Below are 27,375 nucleotides of genomic sequence, written 5' to 3'. Positions count from 1 at the left end.
TGGCAGCATGGCAGATAATGTAGCCATTCAGAACACTCCTCTTTCAAAAGCTGTTATGGATGTTATCTTGGAGGCCAGAAGGCCCAGTACCAGAAGATCTTATGCAGAAAAATTGAAGAGATTCTGTGCTTGGAACAAGGCATTGACACGTATGTACCAAATATTCCTCAGATTTTACAATACTTAACCGAGATGCTGGACAAAGGCCTTTCCTTTTCATCAATTAAGATTCATGCCTCTGCCATTTCAGCCCATTACAATACGGAACCACCTATCTTTTCTCATCCTTTAATAAGGCAGTACCTCAGAGGGACCAAAAACATCAGGCCTCCAAGGAGAGCACCAGTTCCTGCATGGGACCTCAATTATGTCTTGGAAAAACTCACACTGCCTCCCTTTGAGCCAGCCTCAACAACTGATATAAAGTTCTTAGCCTGGAAAACAGCTCTGCTCCTAGCAATAACCTCTGCAAGACGAGTCTCTGAGTTACAAGCACTCATGGCTGTGGAACCTTTTATCATTTTTCATCCAGACAGGGTTTCTCTGAGGACAAACCCAACATTTATGCCTAAGGTGGTGTCTAGTGTGGCCCTCAACCAAACCGTTCACTTGCCTACCTTTTATCCAAACCCACAGAGCAAGGGTGAGAGCATTGAGCATTCTGCATTCTTTGGACATACACAGGCCGCTACACTTCTACTTGGACAGAACTAAAGCTTTTGGAAAGACTGAGCAACTTTTAGTGTCATATGCTGCAGGATCACAAGGAAAGGCCATCTCAAAACAGACTATTTCTAAATGGATAGGTCATTGCATCCGTTTCTGCTATTCTCAGCATGGCAAATCAGTGCCTAAGGGCATTAGGCCTCATTCTACCAGAGCAGCAGCCTTCCTCAGAGGAGTACCAACCAAAGACATCTTAGAGGCTGTAACTTGGAGTTCAGTGCACACTTTTACAAAGCACTACCACTTACCTCTTTACTCTAAATCCAGAGCAGGCTTTGCCACTTCTCCTAATCCTATTTAGCTCAGCCACCCATCCTCAGCTTTGGGATTCAACCCAAGAGTAATGACTGAAACAGTGAAACACAATGAACATAGTTCAGTTGTGTACCTACCATAAATGTAGATGTTCGAGTTTATTCACTGTTGCAGTCTGTTACCCTCCCTCCGTCCCCCTTTCTTTTGCTGGGGTTTATCTGTACTTCTCTATTCTATATAACCTATGTGGTGTATTTGCTTGTAGAGGAAGAAAATGTTTCTTTATTGCATGTATGCTTATTTGCATAATATTTTTAGCCTACCCTTTTGGGGGCACCTGACATCTGGGGCAAGAAAAACTGAAGAAAATGGCATCTGCTGTATCTTTTATACCCCTGGCGCACTGACGTCAGGAAGAGGCGACAGCAACCGATGCCAGACCAGGACTTTGGAATTCAGGCCGACTGCGGGTAGCCTGCCAGCAGGATAACCCAAGAGTAATGACTACAGCAGTGAATACACTCTAACATCTACATTTATGGTAGGTACACAACTGTACTTTATTCGTGTTTCACTGTTGCATTCATTACATTTAGGTTATCTGCTTGCAGGTAGCCCTCAGTCTGCCTGATTAACAAAGTCTTGGGTCCTGCATCGGTTGCTGTCCCTTCTTCCATGACTTCAGGTCATCAGGGGTATAAAACGTGCAGTCGGCGCCATTACATCATTCTTTCTTGCTGTGCGGTGCCCGAAGCAGAAGCAGTTCGCAAGTGCCGGTCGGCCGACTCCTGAAATTTTCATTTTCGAGTTTCAGAACCAAAGTCTTCAACTAAAGCTAAGTACCCCGTTGGGGGAAACTTTTTTTTGCTCCTTACTGATGTCAATAAAAGTTAATAATTGCATTACTTGTGGAAAGCAAATACCTCATAAAGATTTTCATTCGTACTGTATTCCTTGCCTAGGCCCTGACCACGATGCACCTTACTGTTGTTTTTTTTGCTTTATTTAATCAGCGCACTATCTGTCGTTGGTATATTTTCGCCTCTAAATATTTCGGTTCTCTTCTCTGTTTAATTATCTAGAAATGTCATTGGTTAGCCATCCGACTACCGGGATCCCGAAAAAAACCGCAAAGATAAAGACAGAGACAGGCCGCCAAGGTCCAAAACTGCCGACAACGCTTCTCCTAAGCCAGTCGCCGGTACTCAGTGAGGCACTTTTGCAGCCCCTGATACCTGCTACATCTGATTCGCAGGCCACTACTGAGACCCATTTGGAGTCCGGTATGTCGCGAGATGCTTCAACTATGGAACCCGCGGATGTCTCTACCTTGGATGGGTCCGGAGCCGCTGTGCAGGCACTGGCTTCTGAGGGTGTATTCGGGTCTACTGACTCCTCCTCCTTTACTTAGGTCTAAATTTCGATCCATGTCTAAAAAAAAAAACTACGCCCATGCCACTTGCTCAGGCCTCTAGGCCTAAAAAACAAATGATAAGAATGGCTGAAGATCTAATAACTCTAATCAGGGGTAGCCAAACCCCCCTTCTAAGAGGCCTCGGACTGAAGTTGATTATGAATATTCTGTTTTTTCTGACTTCTGATTATCTGGATTTGTCCTTGCCTACTTATGAGGATTCTGATGCAGAGGACTCTATTCCCTCTGCTTCCCCTCCTGAGGATTTTTCTTTTGGGGAAACCTTACATACTCTAAGGGAGCATTTCCACTGGGAAATCCAGGATTTTTCTGATTCAAAAAAAGAGGCTTAGGGATTTCCTCCTCCTACCTCAGCATAGGCCTTTAGCTATTCCTCCTGTACTAGACATGGTTGATGATGCTTTCTCTGAATCTAGTTTGGCCCCTGATTCCCTGCCTCCTGCTCCCAGAAAACCTGACTGATACTACAGGGTCCCCGAGTCCCACAAGTTCCTTTTCAAAAATCCTATTGCAGATCCAGAAACCATTTCACAGGGGCCCAAGGGCATTAAGGCTTCTACTGCTAAAAATCCTACCCCTTCTGATAGAGACTCCAGGGCGCTGGATAGATGGGGTAAGAAGGTTTACACTTCTGCAACCTTGGCCATTAGGGCTTTAAACTGCCAGTTCTATATGGTAAAATATCAGCAACATGTTATTGGACTGCTTAACCAGAAAATGATGTTGATTCCTGACTCTGTGGAAAATAAAGAATTACAGGATTTAATGCATTCTGCTGAACAAGTTGGAAAACATACTTTGCAGTGTTATTTTTGATTCATTAGAGGCCTCTTGCAGGGCTGCTGTTACTGGGTCTGTGCTCAGAAGGCATGCTTGGCTTAAGGAACAATCTTTGCCTGATCATGTTAAAGCTAAATTGTTGGATGCTCCTTTAAATCAGGACCGCCTGTTTGGCAACAAGGCTGAGGATGTTCTTAAAAAGATGGAAGATAAAGCTAAATCTATGCAAACTGTTAAAGATTTTTTTACAAGTTCAGCCTCCTAGCTTTAGTAGGCACTGGCCCTCTAAGAATGGGTCCTTTCCAGCCCCTTCCAGGTCTTCTCAAGCCAAACCCAGGCACAGCAAAAACCCCAGGTTTCAGTCCCAGGGGACTCGCAGAACTAAGCAGTGGGGGGCATCCACTTCCAAGTCTGGGAATAAGACTCCCTCCTATGGTAAGCTCTCACAGTGACTTCCTTTTAAAATTTCCAAGCACTTATCAACTGACTACTGCCCCTTTGGGGAGAAAGATGGCTCTTCATGCAAAGAATTGGGAACTCATTACCCAGGACAAATGGGTTTTAAATAGTGCCCCAGGGATACAGATTTCACTTCCACACGTTGCCAACACCAACTGGGTGGCCGGACCTACCCCCAAATCAGTGGGCAGAGGCCCAAAAACAAGTACTTTCTCTCTTAAGCATGGGGGCTATTCATCTGATACCAGAAGGGGAAAAGGGACAAGGTTTGTATTAGAGACTTTTCCTGGTACCCATAAAAGACAATTCATGATGTCCTATCCTGGACCGGTCTACTCTGAACACCTTTTTGGAGATTCCAAAATTCAGGATGCTGACTCTTCACCAATTACTTCCTATGCTAGGCAAAGATTCCTGGTTGGCAACACTAGATTTAAAAGAAGCATACCTGCACATCCCAATCAGGGAATCTTGCAGAAGATACCCACGCTTCAAGGCAGGCTAAAAGCACCATCAGTTCTCTGCACTGCCCTTTGGCTTATCTATTGCGCCCAGGGTATTCACAAAGTGCCTAGCTCCAGTTATTGCATTTTGCAGGCAAAGAAATATTCAAATATACCCATACCTGGACGATTGTCTAATTCAGGCAGAAAGCCAGGACATACTTTTGAATCATCTGGCCTTTGTAAAAAGGGTTCTAACTTGTCTGGGGTACACCATAAACGAAAAGAAATCACACCTGGTACCTGTCAACAAATTATATTCCTGGGAGCAAGCTTGAATACAACTTCCCAGATGGCTTACCTCACACCAGAAAAGCAAATTCATTTGACAACCTACTTCAAACAAGTGGTCACAAAAACCCTGTTATTTGCAAGACAAATACTGCACGCCTTGGGGTGCATGGCCTCCTGCATTCTTCTAATTCCATATGCAAGACTGCATATGAGGAAACTACAGTGGTATCTAAAAAAGCCTATGGTGTCAACATTCTCAAGACCTAGAAACAACGATTCCTATCCTACCTTGCCTACGCCTAGAGTTCCTTTGGTGGGCAGAGGCCTGCCACCAAAACAAGGGACTACCTTTCACACCACCCCATGCTGCCCAAACCCTAACAACATATGCATCATACTATGCATGGGGGGCTCACCTGGCAGTGAAGTGCATTCAGGGCAAATGGAGCCCAAGTCAAATGCACCTGCACATCAATCAAAAAGAAGTGTTAGCTGTACAGAATGCTCTGACAGACTTCAAGGACTACATTCTTCCAGGACAACTAATGGTAAAGACAGACAATACCACTGTTATGTGGTACATAAACAAGCAGGGGGGGGGTACACATTCTTACCACCTCTGCAGACTAGCCATGGCATTGTGGAACACAGCCTTGAGCTATCAAGTGCACCTACAAGCTCAATTCCTGCCAGGAAAATTAAATACACCGGCAGACGTACTAAGCAGGAACCTCATGAACCCACACGAGTGGAAACTGGAACCAAGGATTTTCAACATGTTGACAAGCAAATGGGGGAGCCCAGATATAGACCTGTTTGCCTCTCCCCAGAACTACCAATTGGACAAATTTTGCACAAGGACTCCCCACAAACAAGCCTGAAAAGTGGGTGCTGTGTCCTTCAGCTGGAAAAATCTATCAGTGTATGCCTTCCCCCCTCTACCTCTGCTCTCCAAAATACAACTAAAAATCAAACAAGACAAACCAAGGATGATTTTGATTGCTCCAGACTGGCTGCGTCAGCACTGGTACCCCCTCCTGTGCAGTGTGTCATGGTTATCTCCATGGCACCTGCCTCAGACTCCTTCCCTGCTGTCTCAGCAGGAGAACCAGATTCTGCAACCTCAGCTTCCAACACTGAACCTTGCAGCCTGACTAATTACTTAATCTCTCCTTTACCATCCTTCAGCAAACCTGTGATGGATATCATTTTAGAGGCAAGGAGGCCTAGTACTAGAAAACCTTATGCTGAAAAATGGAAAAGATTCTGTGCCTGGAACCAATCTAAAGGGATGAGCACAGCAGCGCCCAATTTACCTCAGATTTTACAATACTTAACTGAGATGCTTCACAAGGGCCTGTCTTTTTCCTCCATTAAAATCTACGCCTCAGCCATTTCAGCTCATTATAACACAGAACCTCCCCTCTATAGAGGGGCCAAAAATTTGAGACCACCCAGGAGAGCTCCAACCCTAGCCTGGGACCTTAACTTTGTGTTGGAGAAACTCATTTACCTCCTTTTGAGCCAGCTGCTACTGCAGACTTAAATTTTCTTTCTTGCAAAACAGCTTTCCTTTTAGCAATCACCAGCTAGAAGGGTATCTGAATTACAGGCCCTTATGGCAGTGGAGCCTTTCATCATCTTTCATGCAGACAGGGTGTCCCTCAGAACCAGTCCATCCTTCATGCCCAAGGTGGTACCAGTGTGGCTCTTAATCGGTCCATTCATTTGCCAGCCATCTTTCCCAATCCACAGAATAAAGGGGAATGGATACTGCATTCCTTAGATGTGCACAGATAACTTAGATTCTACTTGGACAGGACTAAACCTCAAAGGAAATCTGAACAACTGCTGGTGGCATTTGCTGCAGGGGCAGAGGGGAAGGCTATTTCAAAGCAAACCATTTCTAAATGGATAAGCCATTGCATTCATTTCTGCTATAAGCACCATGGAAAACGTATCCCCCAGGGGATCAGACCTCACTCCACCAGGGCTGCATCTACCTCTACAGCCTTTCTCAGAGGCATCCCTACCAGGGACATCCTAGAAGCTGCTACCTGGAGTTCTGTACATACTTTCACCAAGCATTATCATTTGACAATTTTCTCTAAATCCAGAGCTGGCTTTGCCACTGCAGTCTTGCAGGGCCTTATAGCTGGCCCTAATGCTATCTAAATTCCTCCTCCCAAACATAGCTTTGGGAATTTACCCAAATATAATGACTGCAACAGTGAAACATGAAGAACATAGTACAGTTGTGTACACTTACCATAAATGTAGATGTTAGAGTGTATTCACTGTTGCAGTCCTGGTTACCCTCCCTCCAGCCCCCTAACTTCTTTTGGTTATACCTCTACTTTCCTTTACTATGCTTAAAAGCCTTTTTGGTGTATTTGTTTTTTTTGTTGTAGGTATATCTTTGTGCTTTTATGTTTAATTGCTTCCCATTAGGGGGTCACCTGACATCTGGGGCAAGAAAAACTAATGTAATGGCGTTGGCTGCATGTTTTATACCCCTGATGACCTGACGTCATGGAAGAAGGGACAGCAATCGACACAGGACCCAAGACTTTGTTAATCAGGCCGACTGAGGGCTACCTGCCAGCAGATAACCCAAATGTAATGACTGCAACAGTGAATACACTCGAACATCTACATGTATGTTAAGTGTACACAACTGTACTTTCTGTTGGTAGGATTGCATCTTTACTATTAAAGGTTTAGGCTACTTTGTCATGGCCAGGTTTGGAGCATACACAGAATGTGCCCTTTCAGTTAACTCCAGTCCAGTTGCTTATTTGTGCTTTCATAAAATGAATGCAGTTTGTTCTTTCAGCTTTTCTGATACAGCAGAAAATCTCAGATTTCCCATACGTTCTCTGCCATTTTTTTTTTTTTTTTTTTTAAACCTCTCTTCTTGGGCAGTCTGATATTCAGCCAGCTCTTTTCTTCACTTCGACCTCTGAGTTTTGCAGTTTTATCACCTCGTCTCAATATCAGTTTAATGCTGCTTCTATTTTTTCCAGCCTTTTATTTGAGTTGATGTACTCCTTCATTGTTTCTTTTATTTTAATCTGCTTTGATTTATGACTTCCAGTAACCTGGAGGAAAGAATGTCTTTCACCAGAGCTGGAGCTTGCACTGGTGTTTTGCTGAAGAGCTGCAGAATTCTTCCCAGTCCGTGATTGTTCCTTGCCTTTTATGATTGCTTTTCTTTCAGGTTCTCTGAATTTCTTTTTTGCTGGCATTCAAAATGAATGCACTTACTAGCCAGTTACTGAAATTTACCCAAAATACAAGTTTACTGGCGCTCAGTTCCGAGTTTCTGTTTTCCCGGTGGGAGAGGTGAAGTTAAGTTGTTACTCAATGTGAAACCATCTTGGAAGTCCACCAGCACAGACAATTTATTTTTAAGTTACTAGCTTACTCTAAATCCTTATGCATCTTTTAAGACTTTCCTAATGATGTCTATATTCTCTGAAACACAGATACTTTTTATCTGCAAAACCTTTGGGAAAAATACCCCTTTCTAGTTAAATTTACCCTAACTACCATTCTTCTTTTACAACGATATATTTATTGATGTGTTGATAGAAGTAAATTAAAAGGCGTAAACAGCAACATTTTCTCACATATATTGCTACCCTAAATAAACACTTCAGTCATTAGTCACAAACCTTACAAAGGATTAGCTATAGATAAGCTCACCTATGTTCTACATTGTATTTATTTTTTTTACATTGTCATTGTCTGTTCCTCCTAAGTTTTCTTCCTATCTCAGAGTCTTTGGTTATTTGAGAGCATTCTGAATTGTTCTTCCTTTTACCCCATGAATGTTTTTCAAAGTGTGTTTCTGTGAAAAACTGTCTTTCCTTGAAGCTGTTTGTAATTAGTGTCTGTTAGTAATGCAGGTAAGACAGCTACCTTTGAGTTTGCACATCAGAGAAGCTAGGTGGGGTGGCTTGCAAAAATGAATTTCACCTGATTCAGATTGTTACTTGCATGAAAAACACTGATATGTGCTGGAAGCAGTATTTTATCTGGGTTCCCTGCCTGAGTGAAGTGGATAATCTCATACTTCTGACTTGTATGATGAGATTTATTGAAGCATCACTTTTTGATGAACTTGTATACATGTCACTGGATGATGTATAGTAATGGACTAAGCAATGACCATCACTGATTATCCTATTAAGTATTAGTTGGCATAAGGAGAAGAAAAAGGTAAAAAAAAAAAAAAAGGGGTGGTACTGGATGGGAAGAACTTGGAGAGGAAGAAAGAGGAAGAAAACGAAGTTATGTGGTTTTATAGAGCACTGCAGAAAAAATGGGGAGTGCTCATGGTCTTTTGGCTGGTGAAGGGAACTTGAAAGCTGATCTCTGAGGACATCCATGTGGTAATGTGACTTCAGTGTAGTTTGTAAAGAGTATGACAGCAACTTGTGCTACAAGAAAAGGAAAATGAGGGACCAGTGGAGTGTGATACTACTAATAAACTAACTGCTATGATACAAGGCAGATAGTCTGTGATAACTGCTGCTGTAATCATCCAGTGAGATTAGTTTCATAACTCCACCCAAGATAACCATTTAGATAATGATGTGGTTGTAGGTTTTTTGTAAATCTTCCCATGAGCATGCTCTTTATCAAGTGTGACCTTGGGTGTCTACATTCAAATAATGAACTTTTTTTCTTAAAAGGACTAAGCCAGTTCAAATTCATTCTTGTCTGGCAGCTTCAACAAAAATAACTGCAGAGAAGCAGTGAGTTTTTGGGGAAAGGTTTTGGAAAGTAAGTATTCTGTGTCATGGTGAGAATATGCAGTTCTGGCCAGAAGCAGCATTTGTGGAACCTTATATCTTATTGCTAGTAAATATGTTGCCAACAATTTTCCATCCCAGGGCACTTGTGGATTAGCCAGACTGAGACGAGAAAATAGCTGAGCAGACACTACCAAGCAAAATATTGATATAAGTAGGACGAAGAGGCCTTATGCCCTGTTAGAGCTTTCTGGCATCAGTGTTTATCCAAGGTAAAGATCCCCAATGGTGTTTCCAAGACATTCCAAAGTATAGTTATTGGTTCTGGGATAGATTCCAGCAAGGCTTTGTACAAAGACGAAATGGCTGCCATGACTGAGGCAGTACCTCTAATGTGCTGGGTAAAGTGTTAGATTACTGATGCGGTGGGAATGAAGGGCTATTGGAATTTTGAAAGAGGTCTGCAAACAGTGTAGCCTGAGGATAGTGGAAGAAATGGCTTGTCAACTCCCTCCTGCTGCTGCTCTGTTTCCTTATATCTGCACACTACTTCCCCCAACCATTCACTAAAAACTGATATCGGTATGCAATACCCCTTTTGACCCAACCACAAAAAAGTCCCATTTGCAACATGGGGTCATGCAGTAGGATTAGTTTCACTTTCTGCCCAGAGATTATCAATAAAATGTGGTAGTCCTTGTTCTGTCTTTGATTATTGGTCTCTTTAATGCTGAATTCCCCAGTTGCCCAGGTTAGTGTCTCTAAATACAGAGCAAATAACATGAGAAAACTAGACATTGGGAAGCAGCGTGATGGATTTTCAGCTATTTTAATAAACTGATCAATATTTAAACAAGTGTAGTCATCTTTCAGCTCAGACGTCTGTTAAAGCTTGCTTAAAATGTAGCACCTCTGACTTAACTAAAGTATAGTAACATACTCCCTATGCAGTTCGGCTAAAGAAACTCCAGCTCTACTCAGTTGCGTACCGCCTACTCAGAGGCGATCTGTGTCTGACGTATAAAGCCATGGACATGCTTCACCTCAGGAAATCCAAATCCCTTAGAGCTACACGCTCCAGGGACTTGAACCTCAGCACAGAAATAAATAAGACATGCTGGAGGGACAGATTCATATCCCAGAGGCTCCCCTCACTCTGGAACAAAATCCCAATCCATGTTAGGCAGAGCCCCTCACTGACCCTCTTCAAGGGAAATCTTGACGAGTGGATGGGAGATCGTAAGTTTACCCCTGGGATCTCTTCTGTGTCCCTGCTTGACAGAGGTACAGTAAACTAACCTTAAAAGAGCTACCTTCTGTGACCTACTATACAGAGGCACAGTCAACTAATCTGAAAGGGTGGCGAAAGCCAAACGCACACTGTCTAGGCTTATAAATACCCTAGGGCAGATAGCCTAGTATCAACCTATGAATCTATAGTGTTTACAGTGTCACTCTGAACCTACTCTGTATGAATTGCCTGTAAGAGGTTCCAAAATCTCTGCACTTTTGATTGTTCTTCACAATTTAATATTTATCCTAAAACATTTTAGTTCATGCATTGCTTTAAGTTTGATCTGACAGAGGGAGAGAGCCCTGCAGTGTTATATGCATATGTGGAGGCCATATAGGGTGTGAGAGATATATGAAGATTGTATGAAAGAGATGTGGTATAACAAAAAGTTAGGGGAGCTCTTTTAACTAGAGACCAGAAAGTAGAAGTCAGGAGATGATGCGGATAAATGTTGGGAAAATATGAAGGCATTAAATAGGCAGCGTTGCTGGTTTGTCAAAATTTTGCTAATGAGGGTTGTACATCTATGGAGTGGATTATCACAGTGGGTGGAATAGAGGGAATTCATGTAAGAATTTAGGAAGGCTTAAGACAAGTGGAGCAAGGATGTTAAAAGGGAAGGCTGGAGGGCAGCTGAAATATTTAATGCACTTACCCCTTAATGTTTTCCAGCAGTCCGCTAATTTTGTGTGACATTTCAGACTGCCAGCAGGCTGAATCACAATTGCCTCAAGCTGTGTCAGGAAAAAAATAAATAATTCAAGAAATAAGACGTTTTCAAGTTGAGCATGAAAAACAGCTGTTTGCATTTCAGCCAAAGTCATTTTCTCTTAATGTGCTTAGTCACGGCACTGTATACCATAAATTCAGTACATTGATTACATTACAGTGAAGCAAAAGCATTGTGTATCTATGGCCTGCCTTACACACACACACACACACACACTGCTTGATTGGGACAAGGCAGCTTACACAGCTAATACAGATGTCATTACCACAACCTGATGAGTTAAAGGTGCATTTCAGGTTGGCTGACTGTCTTCTCCTGTCAGACACATGCAGTATAAAGCAGTGCACATTGGACCAAAAGAAATTCCATTGACTGTCCTGTCTTTTGAGGCATTCTGTGTTAGAACTTGAGATGGATGCGGGGTGGGGGAATTGAAAAGGTCTGCCCAAGTTATATATTCCAGAGGTTAAATACCTGTGACCTGTTTACAAGACAGAATTAATTATTTTAATCTCTTGATCCAGTTGGTCCTCCACCTGGTCTGTCATGTTTTGACGATAATGCTGGGAATTCCTTATGCAAATTATGCCATTCTGCACAGTTATGATACTGTCTGACATGTCATTCACAGAGGTCTGAACAGACCGTCTGACAAGCTGGACAGATTTACAGCTCATCGAGACAAAGTAGCATGTTCTGTACTTTGATTTAGTGTAAAAATTTGATTTGACTGCAAAATACTATGAACTGCATCCAGAAATGCTCCCAGAAACACCTTTGCTAGGAATGCATTGTTTGGCTTTTATTTATTTATATTTGATAATTGTGAACTTGAAGAAATTCAGAAACTGAACCCCAACACATAATTAATGGCCTGCCAGTGATGGTATACACCTGTAAAAAGAAATGTCAAAGATTTACAAGCTCTTTCCAGCTGAATTTGCTGATTTATCCTTCTTTCACTTCAGACTGAGCACCACTGTAACTAGTAAACCTATATGTTAATGAGCAGATGTATTTTTTTCTTCATCTGTTTTGCAAAACTGTTTAATAGTGACTGCAAAACTGTTTAATAGTGACAGCTCTTTTTTTTTTTTTACTGAGGCACAAATTTATTAAAACCTCTCTCTCATCTTCACTTTACTGCTAATAATTCAACAGTTCTAAGTAGAACTACCCCAGGGTTGCCAGCTTTGGAAAGGGACAGGTAGGGACCAAAAAAATAAAAAAATAAAAAGGGGGTCCTTCATGCTAAGTGAAGACCAGAAAAAAAAAAAAAAAAAACATTAAAAAAATCGCACAGCAGAGCCTCTTGTGAACAGAAGTAACTTTGCTTTGAGATTTATGATTGGCTCGTATACTGGCATATGGGCCAATTATAAATTGCAAAGCAGAGGCTGTTTCGCTGGGATTTTAACCGGCAGTGTGGGACTCTAGTTTGGGCTGCTGATCCGGGGACAGCCCCGCTCAAATAGGGATGTCTGGCAACCCTGAGCTACCCTTAACAAATCAATCCATGAATTTGGTAATAAACTCTTGACAAATGTCAGTACCTGCAAGACTGGCATTTTTACTTTTTTTCATTGTACATTTGTATAAGTTATATTTGTAAATTTACACCTGCCCCTTCTACATAGATACACAATAAGCCTGTTTTGTCAGCATTTGTCAGATTACTCCTGACTGTGCTCCTTAACTTTTGGGCTGTGGCTGAAATTGATCCAAGCAAATCAGCCCACTACTGTGATTTAGCAAAATCAATCAAGCAAACATGGTTGCAAGAGACCTGAATGAAACTGTTGTCAATGTAAGAATAAACGTGGATCTTTCTCAACTTGCGAGTCAGTGTGTTGGAAAAGGGTATATCTGTGGATTTGCTTTTTTGAACAGCAAGACTACAGGTGCAAACAGGGTTAATATACATATATTATAACAACAGGGGTCCCCTTAACTGTCATTTGTGTCAGAATAGCAGGGTATGAAGCATACTGCCACTTTATGGTACTGGGATTGGAAGATGACTTGACTTCCGTATGTGACCCCTATAAAGAGAACTTGAAACAGATTCCAAGGAAGAGACATGAAAGTAGTAAAACAAAACCACATCATTATGGCAAGCTAAAATGATGGATATTTTGTAGAAAAACATATTAAAATGATTTAAGACGCATGTAATGAAAGTTTGATGCATTAACATCTCAATGACAAAAATGCATTCTTGAGTTCCAAAGTGGAGTTGCTCTTTGAGTGGATGAAACCATTGTTAGAGACATTAAATTCATGTCAGAACTTTCTGAGAAACATTCAAGCTCATAGGGTTACCCAATATAATTTGAATACGTTTGAATCACAAAAACATTGAGTCATCCATTTACGATTCCTTTTTTCTTTTTTCCCTTTTTCGCCAGTTGGGTCATGGTAGCACTTACATTTTTGACTTGTTTGCACAATAGGAATGAACAGACAACTTTGTGTTTGTCTTTTCTTCTTAATCACTGATAAAATGTTATTGAGGAAAAGGTCTATGGAAAGTTCATGTAAGCCAAGTGCATGGCTGTGGCTCATCTATATTAGAACACTGAAAGGGATAGATATCAAGTGCTCACATGAGCGAATATGCAGGCACTCAATGTTTTTTTTTTTTTTTTTTTTTTTTTTTTATTGCAGTACAGTGAGGATCGGCATATTTGCCCTTTCTTCACTGTAGTGTGATCTCGGAGTTGGAATGTATATTTAGCAGGGGGTGTGGTGGGCACAGACCCCCACAATAGCGATGTCTAGTTCCTGTATTTTCGCTCGTGTGAGTGATATTTATCCCTTTCGGTGTTCTAATGTCGACACTCTGTGGCTAGCCACTGCAGGAAGTCCTGAATATGTTTACAGCTGCATGATAAAGTGGTTAATTTCAACTTTATAAGAGAATGAAGAAGAGTTTACTTATTTTGTAAAGAATAACATATTTAACAAAATTAAATCATTTTTTTTTAGTTATGAACCATGTACATCACATAACCTATACTGCAGTGTTTTATCTTTTAAGTAATCTTTCACTTTATTTCAAATTTTATTGTATCCATCAGCATGTAAACAGTGTTGGACCAATTGATAGGCAGACTATAACTTACTGTTGTTTCTTAAGTAAAAAAAAGACATGTTTTGCACCTTCAGGGGAGTTCTTTGTGATGGAGCCCGACACTTCTTTGATAAGAAGGGAGTGGTTATTGTGAATGGATTGAACAGTGCCAATCAGGCAGTGGAGCTTGACAAAGCCCTTGAGATTGCCATTGAGGCTGGAGCCGAAGATGTCCAGCAAACAGAAGATGATGATGAAAAACCAGTTCTTAAGGTCAGTTGTACAATGCTTGCACATTTTGAGCATGTTTTCTGTTAAAAGTTCTGTTATAAAACTGGTGTGCAGTCCTACATCACTGAATGTTCTTTAGGGATGTTAGATTTGTTGCACTTGTGTACACTAATAGCATGATTCTGAAAAATGTCTCACTAGTCAAAGCATAGCGTATGATGCTGTGGAATTTCACAGCCTCAGCATGATCTATAATAAACTAAGAAAAATTTTTAAATACAGTTAGAGACAGACTAGAGCTTATTATACTCTCATTATAAAAGCCTGCATCTTAAATTGTGTGTGGTTTTATTAGCTCAATTCAGTCACCACTGATGAAACAACCAAAATAAATAAATAAAAGACATGAAGACATTCAGAGTTTTGAATATATGATCTGAAATAATTAGTATCATGTTCCGCTGTTCAGGTTTGATTGAAACTTTCCCCGGCTCTAGCTGCTCCTTGTTATTGCAGTTCTGTACCCTTTGATTTTTCCCTTCAGTTCTTTATAGCTCAGTCGGCCACGGACTCTCTCAGTATTCATGTAAGTATTGTTTCCAGTAATTCAATTACTTGTTTGTTGTTTCTTTTGGTATGATTAACATTTTGCTACTACTTTTTTCAGTTTTCATGTCTGAGCAATACTTTTATTAAAAAAATGTGTAACTCTCCCCTTCTAAGTCAGTTTTTGTGCCATTTCTTAACAGCATGTCTTGCCCTGGATTATTTTTCTGTGTTTTCTTCTTGCTGGAAAAAGTGCTACTGTTACATATATTGCTTTGTTACGGTTTTTAGCTTTCTTTTTGGTAAGCCTACTATCTGTAAGGAATGCTTCCGATGCAGCCCATCATTTCTGTAATTCAGTTCATCAATTTATAGACAAGATGTGTGACAACATCTTGAGCTCTGATGTTCACTGCAGATGTGTTGTAGTGGTGAGAAGGATAAGTATCCTAATGTAGGAAACCGTGCTCTTTGAATGACTGTTTACCTACTCCTATGAAACCTAGGCTTGAAGAGTCTACTATTTGTTAAGACTACGTATTCTACAGTTGTTGCAGCAGCCAATCTTAGTTGTAGGTGCTCCTTCGAGACTGTATAAACAAGACAGTGTTTTCTCTTCAGCAGAAGGTGAGCTTAGAAGAGAAGTCCTTTCTCTTCCATTGTCTCCCAAATCTACCTACTGTTTTCATGGTCAGTCTGTTGCATTTTATTTAGACTATATGAAGATGATGATGGCTGTTTTGAAGGTGCAGCAGCCAACTTCCACCAGTGGTTCCAGGACAGATATTGGTACCTTTTACCTGCCCTGTTTCTCTGCAGTTTCCTTACTGGCCAGTGCACTAGTGCCATTTGCATGGAGCTTTATAGCACCTTGCAAGTGTCGACAAGTAGGTCAACAGAAGCATTTATGTTGGGAGTTATTTCAGCCTTGGGACCATTGCTGTCAGTACCAAGCATCATCCAGCATCATTGTACATCCAGAGATTGGGGCTGGACTGTTTAGGAATACTTCTTGTTTTTAAAACACCTTTATTGGATTATCACTTGTGACTTGGGCAAACTTACATTTTTTATAAAAGTAATCAAACCACATTATCAAGTTCATATTTACAAACGCTATACATCACGTATATCGTTATATATCATATAATCTAAGCAACATTATGTAAATTATTCATTTCTTGACTTCTCTTAAACCTCATTCCTCCACCAGAATATTTTTCTGCATGTATTGTTCCCATAACTTCCATTTTTTCTGTGCTATACTCCTACTATTTTCTAAAGATCCCACTTCCTGCTCTTTTCTCTCTGTTACAATAGTCACTACTTCAAGTGTAGTTGGTTCAAGTTTTGATTTCTATTTTGTAGTAATTGCTTTTTTGTCAGTCACCAGAATTAAACTTAACAAGGTGTTGCTATGTCCAGCCAAGTCATAATGTATATATCTGCTCAAATAAAAAAAAAAATTTCCATAGTTGCACTCGTTTGCTTGTCCAGCATTCCTGACAGAGTGCTCTGTAGGGAATTTTTAAAGTTTGCCAGCTCATTACACTCCAAAACACTCGTGGTCCCAATTACCTCTTTCTTCCACATTGTACCTCTAACATTTGCTGTCGACCTGAGGAAAATTTCTTTGGAGTCTGCTTGGGATGTAAAAGTATCTATACAAACGCATCCAGGCAAAAATACTAAGTCTTCTAGATTTTGTTGTATATTTAAGAGCCATACCCATGTTCTCACATTGTTTCATTATGAATTGCTCATCTAATCTCTCTTCTCAGTCTTTCTGACCTCTTCTGATTGATTCCAGTAGTTATCATGCAATATTTTATATACCCTACTAATTATCTATTTTTTTAACAGCAGCGTCTGTTCTAGATTCAATTAAAAAGACAACTGGTGCAGGTCTTTCATTTTAGGATTCTGCTGTCCCATTCTCTTTGCCTATACTCTGATATCAATCCCTGGTACGGATGTCAATCACTAGCCTACAGTCTAAATGTCTTCTTGGCCTCTTCCCATTCCTTAACCTTTCCTTCTCTAAGTATTTGTTCCCAATACCTTGGTTCCTTTGCCATCTTCCTCTTGTAAATTCCAGCTCATCTTGTCCATTCTCTTTATCCCTAATTGCAGTCATCCCCATCTTTACAATCTCCTTTCTCCACCCCAGTGTGGATTTTGTTCTTAGTGTATTTTTTGCTACTTTATGAATATAATATTCTGTATGACTGTTATTCTCCTTGGGGATCTGCATCCAAAATCCCATTCTTTCCTTATTTCTTGAATTCCCTCCTCTTCATTATCACCCCTTTTCACTTTGAATATTAAATTTGTGCTTCTATATGAAAGCCTTAACTGTGTAGCTCTAAAATTTCCCTTTAAATCAGGTAATCTTAGACCTCCTTGTTTTATCAGGACGATCAGCTTATCCCATTTGACTCTTGCCCTCTTCCCTTCCCAAATAAAATCCTTCAAGTCTTTATTAATTACTATCCAAACTTCTCCTGTAGTTGACAAAAATGTGCCTGAGCCATGTATAAAACTAAAAGGAATAAAAACATTTTACTGCTTGTATCTTGCTAGCCATGTCCATGGGCAAGAACCTCCAGTTTCTCAGTTTTTGTATTATCTTTTGTGTAGTCTCTTCCCACATATCCTTAGCTGTTTATAACTAAATCCTTTTTAATCCTTAATCATAAATGCTTCATTTTATTATGTCCCCATAAATATGGGTGATATACCAATTCATTTGTTGGTACACATTTTATATCTGTAGCCCTTGTTTTATTTTCATTAATTTGATGTACCAAAAAAAAGCTGGAAATGTGTCAGAATATTCCACAGCACTGAGATATCCTTTTCTGGTTCCATCAAGTACATTGATATCATCATGAAAAGTTGGCTTTATTTGCAGAACACCATGCTAATTGTATCCTTGAATTTCTGAGTCCCTTATTTTCTTTGCCAGTGGTTTTAAGTATAACACATATAACAAAGGGGAAAGAGGACACTCCTGCTTAGTTCCTCGTTCAGGCACAACTTATCAGAGAGGAACCAACACATTTTGATTTTTGCCCCCGATCCTTTATATATTCTTCTACTTAACCTTATTATTGTACCAAGAAATGCAAATGCTTACTCATAAAATTGCAGCTTACTCTGTTGAATGCTTTCTCTGTATCAAGACCCAATAAAAGTGATCTGCTTCCATGTGGATCATCATTGCTTTATTAATGGTGTCAGATGTTTGTCTCCCCATCACAAAACCACATTGGTCCACATACATTTTGGCATTACCTTCTGCCATTCTTTTAGCCATTATAGACATAAACACTTAATAATCATGATTTAAAATTGAAATGGGACTATATAAAGCTGTTTAAGATGGATCTTTACTGTCTTTAGGTATTATAGCCACCACAGCATTTTTCCCAAGATTGAATCCAAAAACAGTAAGCTGAGGTAAGGCTCCAGAATCCAAATAGTTGAACAGATAAATGATTCAGTCTTCAGAAAGTAGTAAAAAACAATGCCTTCTTTAATGTCACACAAGCGCTTTCACAGAATGCTTCATCAGGTGTATATAAAAACAATCAGCAGCACCTCTTTAAATACCTTAATTTAATCACATGACTAACAGATCCAATTAATTTAAAGTTATATACTCTCTAAACTGAAAATAAAAATAAATTAAAATAAATATATGTATACAGAAATATATGCATAAATTTATATATTCACAACTGATGTGACTTTTTATAGGAATATATATAAAATGCAATCTACATATATTTTTAATTATATCTGCAAAAATATATGTATTCAAGAATTGCAAAAGCGCAAAAATATCTTAAAATATATATGTACAGATATATAAATTTTATTACATAAAAATATATATATAAAATTTCTATGGCTATGAATACAATATATTCAATAACAACTGTATATTAAACTAAAATCTTACTTCTGTATTTACCTACGTAATCCCCTTCTTTTCAAAATGGGCTTGATGGGCATATTATCATTAAGTCCATGGCCCTCAGCATAACTGTCCGTTTAGCCTCTACCTCTTCAGTTCTATCCCTAACATCCCCACATCTCAGACTGACATTATCATTAAGTCCATGGCCCTCAGCATAACTGTCCGTTTAGCCTCTACCTCTTCAGTTCTATCCCTAACATCCCCACATCTCAGACTGTCAAATGTCCTAGAAACTATCATAAATTTAAACCTATGCTGTTCTCCCTCTTTGGAAACATGTTTAGACAGGGCATTACAATCAGATTTCTTACCTATATGATATGTGTTCTCTGATTCTTTCTCTTAGACTGCGATCTGTCTTGCCTACATAGAAACAATTGCATAAACAACAGGTGGCAAGATATATCACATGCGTAGTAACACATGTGCCACTAACTCTAATATCAAAAACTCTACCTGTATCAGGATGTCTAAAGTATAATTCCTTGTCAATAAATTGACATTGATTACAATTACCACATGGTTTCGTTCCTCTGGAGCTAGTAACATTAACACTATTTCTGTTGATACATAGCCTTCTCCTAAGATTCTTTTTATTTTTAAAAGTAAACTGCGGTTTTGAGCTAATGACCTTACTTATAATAGGGTCTGTCATTAATATTTTCCAATGATTATTAATAATACTAGTATACTTCCAAACATCCCTAGAATATGAGATGTTAACATTCAAGGTACTATTCCTCCCACTTGCTTCTCTATAATTCTTATCTGAAAAATATGGTTTGGCTCTTGTCCCCCTCAATTGTTGAACTTTCCTAATACCATCTTCTATAATATTCTTCTCATAGCCTCTCTCTTTCAAATCTTGACTTGTCTTAACAAGTTGTTTTTCAAATTCGTCTTGCCTTGCACTTAATCTCGAGGCTCTAAAAAATTGATTTTGGGCTACATTTTTGAATACACATCTAGGATGCATACTATCCCTTGATAAAAGGGTGTTAACATGATATTCTTTCCTAAAAAGTCTTGTACTGATCTTGCCTTGCCTGAACTCTCTTTTTCTATAAGTACATCCAAAAAACTAATTCTCTCTTCTGAATGGTTCAAGGTAAATTTCAAAAATTGTGTTGTGTTGTTAATGTATTCAAGAAAGCTCAACAGATCCGAGGCTGTGCCTCCCCACAGAATAAAAAGATCATCGACAAACCTCCTATAGAATAATATAAATTCACTGTATGGTCCATCGAACAGATATTCTGGTCTCCCATGTTAACATAACTGCATTTGCATATGTGTTAGAACATGAGCTCCCCATTGCTACTCCATTTTTTTGATAATAAATCTGATTCTTGTATAAAAACACATTATTCATAAGTACTAAACTCATCAATTCATATATTACTTTCATTTCATCATTGTTGAGAAAGCTTGTTTGTGCTATAAGTCTATTAAGAAACTCTAAACCAACTAGATTAGGAATGACTGTGTACAAAGAAACAACATCCAATGTTACAAAAATATAATTTTTGCATGCAGCATTTCTATCAATAAATACATAAAGATCATTAAGAAATTGTTCTGTGTCTTTCAAGACAAAATTAGAGTTCTCAATAATAGGTTTCAATTTTTTATCTAAATAAATCGAAATTGCTTCAGTGCACCATCCTCTGCCTGAGACAATAGGTCTCATGGGGGGTCCGGCAGGGTTCTTATGAATCTTGGGCTGTCCTTGTATGTGGGGTATGGTATATTTATTACTAAAAAAGTATTTGGCTAGCTCCTTTCATATGAGCTCTGTTTGTTCTAAATGTGTAATTTTCTTATTGACTAGCAGTACCATCTTTTCAACATAGGGATAGTTTACTTTTTGGTAAAATTCAGTATCATCAAGCATCTCGTACATTAGAACATCATAATAATCCTTATCTAGCACAACTATACGCCCACCCTTGTCAGCTGGCCTGATGACTAAATCAGCATCATTCTCAAGTCTCTGAAGAGCTTCATTTTCCCTTTTACTAAGATTGTACTTGTTATTTTTATATGTCTTGTCATTATATGCCTTATATATGTCATCTATACAGATCTGTTCAAACGCATTTATTAGTGCTCTTTGTTTAGGTACAAAAGTACTAGGTCTATTGAAATTAAAACCATCATTAGCTGAGGTCTGTTGAAACAAATATTTTAACATTAAATTTCTTGTGAACATTTTTACATCAAACACTATATCTGTAATGCACATATCACTAGAAGGTATAAACGATAAACCTTTAGAAAGTACATTAACTTCTGCATCTGTTACGTTTCGATAGATTAGTTATGCAAGTCCTACTTGTTGAAACGCTTTCTTTATGGTATAGGTATTGTCCTTCACTTCTTCATATTTCCTTTTGCATCTGGTATTGCTCCTGCCCCTGTGCTGGTATTTCTGCCCCTGGGACTCCCGCAGATTCACTGAAGTGTCCCTCATAGGAAGTGGAAAATTTAAAAAATAATTATTTGGAGCTTTAGATTCTCTTGCCACCGAACGTTGCTCATGTTGCAAAATACTCAAGGCTTCTTTCTCAGGCTCCCTGTGCACTTCTGCGGTAGTTAAAACTACCTTTCTCTTGGCGCCAAGTGTAGCGCTTTGCTGTGCACTTCTGCGGTAGTTAAAACTACCTTTCTCTTAGCGCCAAGTGTAGCGCTTTGCTCCACTGATGAGAAACCAGTCTGGATAGAAGTATTATCATCAGATAAAGATTCAGTTTGGGGCATAGCTCTCTCTTGTGGTGTTAATTGTCTTCCATCTCTGAAATCAATGACTCTGGTTCTGACGTAATTACGTTGTTCCTCGTCGAACAAGGGTTGCCTGATTTCATTCAAAATTACATCACGTGACCACGTGAAGATGTTACCCACAGCAAAATCTTGACGATCTCTTCGTAACTTCTTTAGCTTAATTTGCAAAAGCTTGTGTTTATATGTAGTAACATTATCTGTAGTTTCAGCCAACAATCTGGCAAATACATCACCAATATATTTCTTGCATAATTGCGAGTAGTTGGTCTTCACCTCATCTACCATGGTTATTTCTTTTCTTTCAGCTGCATTAATTAGTAATTTGATGTAACCCATACTAGTGGTAATATTCAGTTTTTGCCATTCACTAACTAGTAGAGAGTCCCGATCAGCCTGGGCTGGCATTTTTAAGACTCAGTCCACGGGGTATCAAATTTTCAGCTAGACAAACTTGCAAATGAAACTTCTCGTATTGTAGTCTAGCTAGTTTAGACATGCTTTTTTCTAAAATGAAAATATAAATTTTTCCCAAGATGTCTCCCCTCCTTTTAAAATACTGTTATAAAACCTTCCAGATCTATCACTTTCTTCTCTCCTAGCTTCCAAACATCTGGCAGTGCCATGTATTCCTGGAGACCTTCCTGCAGATTGGTTATATATCATGCTTTTTATTTCATCTCCTCCTCTTAACTCTTACTTGTTGAGCCTTATTTATGTCTGACTTTGGCATGTTTAATTCTTCCATAAATATTTCCATTAGTTTTTTTTATTTTGATTCCCCCATTTATGTGCTTTATATAAATTTTCTTAAAATTTCCGAAATACTTCTAATATCTTTACAGGATCTCTGGTCGTTTTTCTTGTTATATAGGCTCCTTAAGTGTGGCAACAACCCTTTCTACTTTTTGCCTAAGTCCTTGTGCCAAAAGTTTTTGTGCTCTGGAGTTTTTGATAAAAACAGTTGCTTAACATCAATCTTTCTAAACTCATGCATATTATCCAGGTACTCCCTTGTTTATTTTCTTTGTAGCATTTTGCAATTGTGCCTCTTGTTTTGTGCGTTTCCCTATTTTATAATATGTTGACCTTTGCCAGCCCCTCTAAATAATTTTTATTGCTTCTTAACCAGATCTATCTTTCAGTTGTTTCTACCTTATTTTTAAATTCTACATTTATTTTATCATACTGACTAGCTATAACTTTTGGATAATTTCTTCTACCCAGTCCTTAAATCCCTCTCTTTTTAACAGGCAGTTGAGGAAGCACTGGTGTCTCATATTGACTTCATTACCCTGCATTTTTATCTTGGAATTTATTGGCCCATGATCTGAAATAGTTATTGGATGTGCCAAAGTTCTCAGTTAATTAAATGGACATGTTCCTGTGAAATAATATAATTTCTGTCAAATCTAGCCCTGTTATTGTACCTTGGGGAATAATATATAAATTCTCTGAGTTCGTACTACTAAATTCACATCTTTCATGATAAATATTTTCATAAATTTCTTCAGAAATCTACTCTGTTTTTGCTCCCCCAGATATATCTTCATTGTTGCAAATTAAATTCCATTCCCCACCTAAAAGTAATATTCCCTGCAGAAAGCTGATTATTTTTTCCAATTTTTAAAGCTCCAAAAAATAGCATTTTTAGGTGGAATATCAACACATGCCAGCATAACTTTCATCCCTTGCCACTAGCCCCATACTACTACAAATCTGCATTATCTTTTTCCCTCTTCAATCCCTACTGGAGCTCCTGTAGCAATTAATGTAAATGCTCTTCTTTTTCTTTATCCCAAATGTTCTGAAAAATATCCATCCTGGACTCCTTTCTTTATCAAATTCAAATGCTTATTTCTTTACAAATGTGTCTGCTGTAGCATTATTTGCACTGTATATTTCTTAATGTAGTCAAGTATCCGTTCTTTTTGTCTGCACCTGTGAGACCATTCACAATCCAAGATAATAAGGAAAGTGTCACCATTATATCAGTCATTATTCCTATCAGTTATATATGGCATCTTTTTAAATTTCCATTTCCAAAGTTTGTGATGGCACCCACTAATATGTGACAGGTTGATCCTTTATATAATTTTTTTCATCAACATTGGAACCCATGTCATATCTTACAACCCCCTCCCCTCAAAACAAATACACCGCCCGAACACCCCCATAACTTTTTAACTTAATATGAACACACACAACTATGTACATCTTCAAATAATGAATTTTAACCCTCCTAATATGATAATTTGTGCCAAATAGACAGCTACCACAAGCCCTAATAACCTGAAATTGATTTTATCCATGTCAGTATATATGTTATTGCCCGTGGTTCTACATAAACTATTTGGCATGTGTTTTTGTTTTTATTTTTGCCTCTTTATTCCCCCTCCTCCCAGATATGAAAACTAATTACATACTTTGAGAAATCATTAATTTTCAGCCTTGAAGAAACCAGTGTTCTGTCTTTTATTACCCTATCAGCTTGCCTCCATGGAAAAGTAAGAGAATTAAAAACATTTATGTTTCTCTGTTGCAGCCTGAAAGATGAGCTGAAACATTAATTGCTGAAAGAAAAACGTTTAATTATATTCAATATTCTCATATTTGTTTTCACTCAAAATTTGTTGTTAGATTAAGCCAAAGGTCTTACTCTAGATATTCACCAATGCAAAAGTAAGAGAAAAAATATCAACTATACATATGTTATGATCTGTGTACCTTTACACCCCATCCTCCACTTCAGCAACTCAGGATTACAGCCTATTAATTTAATCATGCTTTTGTCTAGCTTTTCTTCACTTTATTTTGCACTGTAATGCCTACATTTCTTAATAAAAATGAAGACATAAAAAGAAAAAGGGTAGCTGTTTAACTTTGTTACATACAAGAACTAAAAATGCATTATCGTAAAATAAGCAATTTATATTGTGAAAAGTTTCATAAAAGTACTGTTGAGAAAAGCGTTTTATTTACAGTTATCTCTTTCCTTCCTGTTCCGCTACCACAAGAGTCCTTACAACATTAATGATCAGAAGTGAGGCAAATGCGTTTCACTTCCTCACAATTTTAACAAAGAAAGCAAAGTCTACTCTTTCCACTTATTCTTATACAGCAGCCATATATGGCAAATTCAATGGAAGGTTTACATTGTCACATTTATTCACTAGTTTTCTTTATTGCTGATCTTTTTTTTTCTGTTCATCCCTATCTCCCAAATCCAGATTGTGGTTCAGTTCCATGGTAGTCCTGATTCTTCTGGTCAGCTCCTGTGTTTCTCTCTCTCTCAGGCACTTTCCTTTGGAATGGTGGAAAAGGTTTAACTGAAAAAGTCTAATATGCTTTATTATCAGAAGAATGAGAAGCAGAGTGATGGCTCATTCTTTGTTAGACAAACTTTTGCTTTTCTTTTCCTCCTTGGCCTGTTCTGCATCAAAAATTACTTTGATTCTCCAACAAATGTTTTGAAGATAGCTGGATGTAGCAGCTTGAATCTCACATCTACCTCTCAGCATTCTGTGATTACTGGAATAAATGTGTTTCTTTTCTGTCTATTGTACTGTGAGTAATCATTTTCCACAAGAACTATACTGTCTCCAGTTTTTAATACTTTGCCTTTTTGTCACAATTTTTTCAGAATCCACTCTTCCTACTGGTGGGTTTGCATCTTTACTAATAAAGCTCTTGGTTGGTTGGTATCTTATGGCCAGATTTGGAGCTTACACATGGTGTGTCCCTTCATTTAACATTTCCTGCTGTTTCGGAATACCAGTCCAGCTGCTTGTTTGTGCCTTCATAAAGTTAATACAGTCTGCTCTTTATAATGTCTCTGGTACAGCAGGAAATATCAGATCTGTGCTCTGCTCTCTATTTCTACCATTTTCTGAAACATCTCTTCTTGGTCAGTCTTGTACTCGGCCAGCCTTTTCTTTATTTTGACCTCTGATTTTTGCATTTTTATCAGCTCATTTTAAATGTCTGTTTTAAAGCTTCTTCATCTTTCCAGTCTTAATTGAATTATTTTAATCAGCTTTGAGCACATTTGACTTTTTTTCCTTTAGATTACTGGAAGCAGTGTCTTGCACCAAAGCTAGAGCTTGAACTGTTTTTTGCTAAACAGCTACAGGGTTCTTTCCAGTCAGTGTTTTCTGTTCAAATTTTCTAGTTCCATTTCTTTCAGGCCCTCTTAGTTTCTTCTTTGCAGGCATCCAAGCAGTGTACTTGCTAGCCAGTGACTGATTTTTACTCAAACTGACAATGCCATTGGCTGTTTCTCAGTTTCTGTTTTCACACTAGGAGAGCTGAAGTTAAGCTGTTGATCAGTGTGCAGCCATCTTGGAAGTCTCTGCTGTTAGGACTAGTTCTGTTGCCAGTATTGTCATTGCCAATGTAGGCTTCCAGTGCTTTGTTGTTTGAGCTTTCAAACTCCAGGTCTTCAATACCTGGCTTGAGTCCAGGGCAATTTTTAACATTTACAGTAGGAGTTGGCTGGTTGGTACTGAGCCCAGTGCTGGTTGATGGTGACTTCAGTGTTAGTGTTGATGGGCATCAACTTTTGCTTCACTATTTCGGTGTTCTTAGTCCCAAGAACTGCTTTTTTATTTGCTTCCATGCTGATGTTCCAAACTGTTCTAGTGTTCATCCATCATCACTTGCAGCCGTGTTGGTTTTGATCCAAGACACTTTTCCCCCTGCTCCTTCAGCTTCTCAGTGTTTGATAGTGGGGTAGACGGAATGAGTGGGTTTCTGTGATGTGTGACTGCTACTTACCCATCTTCTTCGTCTTTCCTAGAATGTTCAATCCCCCCACCAAGGAAAAGTGGAAAACACATGTGCAAGCTGAAACACATTAACTTTCCATTCATGTTCTCACACATCATGTACAGACAATAGGAATGACACAGATACTCTGCGTTCTTCCAAAATTTGGGATCATCTAGGAGAGCATTGATGAGCTGATGAAGCAAAAATTGGATTGCCTACACATCCTGCATCATCACCCAAAAGGATTGTGCAGGATGCCTTCCAGTCTTCCTCTTGGCTAGTTTCTGATATTAACAAGGGGAAAATAACTGGATTGTTTTCTAGTGGCAACCTTTAAAAAGGCGTCTAGTCTGAAAAGCTACACTGCCCACCCCTCAGTAAAGAATTCAGGGCATTACCCTAGTTTTGTGGTGTAGATGGGGGAAGCTCTGGCTGTAATCCAGATGACTTCATCTAGCAGCTTCTGTGTTGGAAGTGCTAAGCAGGAAAGAATGGATGTAAGCAGCTTGTGTTGGCTTGCTTATTGTAGAGTGAGGGAAATGGTGATCCTTGCCAACCATATTGCTGTTTTGCAAGCATTGCATGTATAGCAACAGTGATTGCAGGATCAAGGGACATGGGCTTTGGTATTCCAAGCCAGTAATGGTAGCCCTCATATGTTGTTTGTGTGTGTGTACGCGTTTGGGTGCGTGTGCGCACATCTGTGTGTGCGTGTCTGTGTGTGAGAGCAGGTTTATGTATCCTCAATCATTACAAGGGTGCCACCTATTTATACTGCATGCTGTGGTTCCCCCTGAGGGCTTGCAGGTGAGG

The 27,375-nt window shown here is 38.9% G+C and overlaps 1 protein-coding gene across 2 annotated transcripts in view; it reads left to right on the top strand.

Moving 5' to 3' along the window:
- LOC122788193 (translational activator of cytochrome c oxidase 1) overlaps nucleotides 1–27,375 on the top strand; it is a 285,644-nt gene that overhangs the window by 150,846 nt on the left and 107,423 nt on the right. For both annotated transcript variants that reach the window (XM_044055192.1, XM_044055191.1), the window contains exon 4: nucleotides 14,345–14,522. In XM_044055192.1, coding sequence (XP_043911127.1) covers nucleotides 14,345–14,522 — 178 coding nt within the window. The remainder of the gene's footprint in view (nucleotides 1–14,344; nucleotides 14,523–27,375) is intronic.

Source organism: Protopterus annectens, chromosome 13.part0 (genome assembly GCF_019279795.1).
Source record: "Protopterus annectens isolate FY-2018-M chromosome 13.part0, PAN1.0, whole genome shotgun sequence".
Taxonomy (NCBI): Eukaryota; Metazoa; Chordata; order Ceratodontiformes; family Protopteridae; genus Protopterus; species Protopterus annectens.
Note: the sequence above shows the minus strand (reverse complement) of the source record. Positions and strands in the feature narration are given on the sequence as shown.